Source organism: Apaloderma vittatum, unplaced genomic scaffold, assembly GCF_000703405.1.
Source record: "Apaloderma vittatum isolate BGI_N311 unplaced genomic scaffold, ASM70340v1 scaffold536, whole genome shotgun sequence".
Taxonomy (NCBI): domain Eukaryota; kingdom Metazoa; phylum Chordata; class Aves; order Trogoniformes; family Trogonidae; genus Apaloderma; species Apaloderma vittatum.
In genome coordinates, this window is record NW_009723233.1 from 21276 (window position 1) to 26171 (window position 4896).

Consider the following 4896-nt stretch of genomic DNA (forward strand, 5'->3'; position numbering starts at 1 on the left):
AACCGCTTGCTTCATTTCACTGGGGGTTATCTCCTGAGATGTCGTCGTGTCTATTCTCTGCAGGCAAGGAGAAAAAACAAACACAAAAACCAAGCCCTCAGCGTCACAAGCAGACAACACTACTTGCAATAGCTCCTCAGCTTAATGTGCTGCGAATGTAAATTAAAAAAATGGGTGTTACATTTTGCCAGTTTATTTCTCTCACATTGCACGGATTTTCACTCTCCAGACATTATTGGAATTGTAGAAATGAAAACCAAAGCAAGAATCTCAATTTTTAAATGTGAAAGGAAACATGACAGCGCTTTTTCTTGTTGGTATTTCTGTGCGAGTTATATAAAGGCAAAATACAACACCCTGAAAAATGACCAAAGCAAAGTGAAATGAGAGAAAACATGTGAGTTTTTTGTTTTTCTTTTGAGTGAAGTTTCATTGTAGTCTACTGAAACAAAAGAAAAGGCACAAGAATACATGCATTAGTTATATAGGTTCTGAGTTATGCACAAAACCAGGAAAAAAAGAAAAGCAAAAATAATTGGTGTGCAGTTATAACGGTGATGGAGGGAATAGAATGGCCACCTGAGCCCAGCTATGTGAAGTAGAAGTAACCCCTCCTATGAACTCTGTCGGTTTTCTGGCGGACTCTATTAAACTGAAGATATCTGAACCATCCAAGGTTTTTTCACTGGTGGACTGTTTAGTCTAAATAGACAAAGAAATGTAGAGTCACACACAGAGGAAAGGCAGACCCACATGCACAGACATATTAATTGCCAAAACCGGAGGCAGAGACGGAGGAAAGGGAGAGAAGGTTGCAGGGGCACAGAGAGCTCGGAAACAGGAAAAGAATGGGAAAATAAATCAGAGCAACTTCATAATGGCTGTAGTAAGCAATAGTTAAAAAGCACAGTGGTTAGCGTTGGCATTTTGCTGATTCAAGCAAACCTTTTTTTTTTAACTTTTATTAACAAGCCACAGCAGCAATACTACATTTCAGTAACATGGATCTTTAAATAAACCAGAAAGGTTGAAGCCTTATACAATGTCTGCTTTAGACTGTGGGACAAATTCAAAGTATATGGGGAAAAAAAATAAGCTGGGTTCGCTGCTGTCAACACAAAGCCAGGCAGCAAGAGAACTGAAAGGTAGGGTGGTGTGAGGGGATTGCCTGAAACAAGTCATGCTTTAATCTTTAAACCGTGGCATGAAGTCAAAGCCCCTTGTTACCACTACTTTTGATGCAGACGACTCGGTAACATAGTGAGCAGTAGCAATGGTAAATGGCTGTTCTCTGGAATATCTCCACTCAGACAGGCTCTTATCTCTCCGGGCAAATGCCCCTGCTTTTACAGCTTCGCTGCCAAGATGTTTTTCTGCTTTGCCAAGCTGCAAGCTTCCCAGTGTACCATGTAACTGCAAATCTTGGTCCATCTTTAGGGTCTTTTTCAAACTCTCTTCTTCAGGACTTTGCAACTGAGATTCTGCTTCCTTTATGGGTGTCAGAGAGTCGGACAGCTTTCTTTTCGTGCTCTGCACATCGGATCCCCGCCTGGCTTTCTCATCAGCGACAGGCTCGAGGATTTCATACTCAGCCGCTACCGGAATGATTTTCACAGATTCTTGCACTTCCCTTTCCATTTTTTGCAAAGCTTCTACTGAAGGCTGCACTGCTTTCTCACCCTCTTTAGCTTTACTTGTCATGGTTACAATTTTCCCAGATATGGTATCATAGGACTTTCCTAGGGTGAATATTTTCTGCTTATTCTCCTCTTTGGATTGTATTTCACTTTCCAAGTCCTCAAAGCTCTGCATTAGAATGGTACTGGATTTTAATATCTCAGGTGGAAAGGCAGATGTACTGCTCACAGTCACTACTTTGTATGCCAGATTTTTTTTCGATTCACCATCAACTATCTCAGAGGGTATTTTGTCTATAATAACCCAATCCTCAGTGGCCTATATTTGAGATATAAAAGCTAAATTAGAATAACTGAAGGTTTATCCGTACTTCAGGAGCACTAAAGACTTCTAAGAAATCAATGCTGCCTCTTCTGAAAGCAAAAAACTTTTACCACTGTATCTCTTAAAGCAGTTATCAAACAAATAAACAGAATCACATCAGGCAAAGTATCATTTCTTTGCATATTCCCTCCCCTTAGAGGTTCATATAATGTTGACAAAAGAAATTTACTTTTGCCATACTATTTCTGAATTAATTTGAAGCAGAGTAACATTTTAGTGCATCATTTAAAATGATGCTTGTAATCATCCTGAGGCTAAAAATCATGTATCGCAATGGTTCATTATGCTACAGTCAAAAAATAAATTACAAAAATAGGGCAAATAAACCCATTCAACTGTTCCCCAATTGTCATAAACACACTGCTGATGAGGTTTTAGACTGTAGCCACAGCCTGCACTGAATTTCCTTGTTTTCATTAGAATAACATCAAACCCCTTCAGAATTGTTTAAATTCAGCAGTACAACACAGTAAACACCACATTGCTAAACATTCTGAATGGAACTTAATGCAGAGTCGTTTCTCCTCCTTATGCAAATATGCCATGTGATCTAGTTTCGCTATGCATATCCGCATCCAGTTACTTGACCTTAAGACCATAACTTCTGTATATAACTAAGCAAATGTGGTAGTTTAAAATCAAATGAATTAAAAACAACCTCTACGGATGATGGGATACTTTTCTGGATAATGATTTGATGAGAAGCAACCAAAGTGCCAGTAGATTCTCCTTCCTGCATCTTCTTCTCTATCACACTTGGCTAATAGAAAAACCAATAAGAACACAAAGTTCACCACCACTCAGTATAATCTGAATTCACTTGACAGTATAAAAGTAATTCATTCTAATGACAGAAGTGCCCCATTCACCATAACATTCTCAGTGAGGCTTATGCTGGAAACGCATGCACAACTGCAAACAACATCCACAAAGAGCACCGTGCAAGTAGATTTCTAACTAGCAGAGAAATCAGTCTCTGTCAGGAAGACATAAGCTCTGGAGAGGACTTGGTCCTCAGAATTTGGCCCCCAGATTACATCTCTCTCTGAAACTTATGAAATAATAATAAAAAAAATTTAAAAAGGTGCTTGGAAAGAAAAAAAATACAGTAAAAAATTAAATCATTGCTAGCCTATGTGACTGCATTTCAAGAAAATATTATTTGTTTTTACCTGCAATTCAAGGAATGTAGTACCTCCCTTCTGCAAAACTATGAGTTTTTCTGATTTTTCTCTTTCTTCTTTGGTCTAATGTCAGGGGAATAAATGGTTTTAGTAAATGGAGGGTATAAAGTCCACTGTAGTTTACAATAGCTCATTATATTTCTCTACTCTACAAATTATTAATTCCACGGTAAATTAGGGAACAGTATTAAGCAGAATTATTTTACAGCAAAGAGGTTTCAAATAAGTGAAATAAGTGCCTGTCTGTGCTGAACGCAAAGCAGACGCAAGCCTATCATTTGTGTACCATGAAAACCACTAAACTGAGTAACCCCCGGGTGCGGGTACAGTGTGTTCATCTTATTTTGTTCGTTTAACAGTGTCTGGTGCCGACTCTCACAGCTTTTGTCAACAGCCTAGAAAAGGTCCCTCCACCTTCACCCTGGACGGAGCTCCGTCCTGAGTTTTCAGCCCTCCCTGCTGAAGGAGGCAGAAGGAATGCCCTGCAAACACTTCAGCTCTCTCTTTCTCCTTACAGGCACAAGAAGTCTCAGAGTTTTTTTTCCTACGCAGGAAGCCAACCATTACTGTATTATCGCTACACCGTGACACCAAAATCCTCCTCGCTTTCATCCCATCAGTGCCTTCCCAATGCTGTGAGAACATTAAGACTATCTCTGCAGCTTGGTCAGCTGGGCAAGTTGTAAATGTTGGAAAGACTCAGTTTCCTGAGCCTTTTGAGCCCAGCTTCTAGGCTGGCCACCTTTTTCATTTGACCAGACCAAGTGAGTCCCTGAAGAGCAAAGCAGGTTTCTTGCCAAACCCTTTCTAACCCACTAGAATGGCTGGTGTACTCATTAGACATGCCAGTGGAAGTCCTACGACTGGCATGATAAAAGGGGACTGCTTTAAATATGCATACTCCATGGACTCAAGAAGAGAGGAAGACATTTAAAGATAGATACAAAACTAGAAACTAGAGAAAGGCAGAAACGGCTTATCTTCCTGACTGCAATGAGATGTGTAACTTTATTATTTCTAATGTGCTAGTTTAATCCAATTCCAGTCTGATTAAACATTGTCAAGGTGTTTATTAATATGATGATTTTCAGGTTCTGCAGCTATGTGGCCACCATTACGGTAGATATTTAAAACTATATTTTTCATAACTAAAGAAAAACAAAGTATTTGCTCTATTATTGTAAGAAACCAACTGGTGAATAGACAGGCTCAAAGTTAAACCAACTGAACACAGATAGGTGCCAAATGCACAAAGCACACATTTTGAATAGGCATATTTTCCTGTCTGTTCTTGTTTTATTATAATAGAATTACAAGTAACAGCACTGAATACATTTTTCAAGTGGATATGCTAAATTAAATGTGTAACTTTGACTAGAAAAAGCTACTACATAATGCAGTTCTATGTGCATCCTGACTACCTCCACATGTCTTAGTAGACAGCAGGGTGCTGATTTTGACCTATGATTGACTTCATTTTTTTCAGGAAAAGTTCCTCTCTCAGCGCGCACTGAATACATTTTTCAAGTGGATATGCTAAATTAAATGTGTAACTTTGACTAGAAAAAGCTACTACATAATGCAGTTCTATGTGCATCCTGACTACCTCCACATGTCTTAGTAGACAGCAGGGTGCTGATTTTGACCTATGATTGACTTCATTTTTTTCAGGAAAAGTTCCTCTCTCAGC

General features: G+C 39.1%; 1 protein-coding gene across 1 annotated transcript in view; it reads right to left on the bottom strand.

Moving 5' to 3' along the window:
* Positions 1–4896, bottom strand: part of EPB41L3 (erythrocyte membrane protein band 4.1-like 3) — a 67543-nt gene that overhangs the window by 6052 nt on the left and 56595 nt on the right. Inside the window, exons 16-17 of the mRNA XM_009872024.1 lie at positions 580–702; positions 1–57 (exon numbers count right to left, since the gene is read on the bottom strand). The exon at positions 1–57 is cut by the window's left edge and continues 369 nt beyond it. Coding sequence (XP_009870326.1) covers positions 1–57; positions 580–702 — 180 coding nt within the window. The remainder of the gene's footprint in view (positions 58–579; positions 703–4896) is intronic.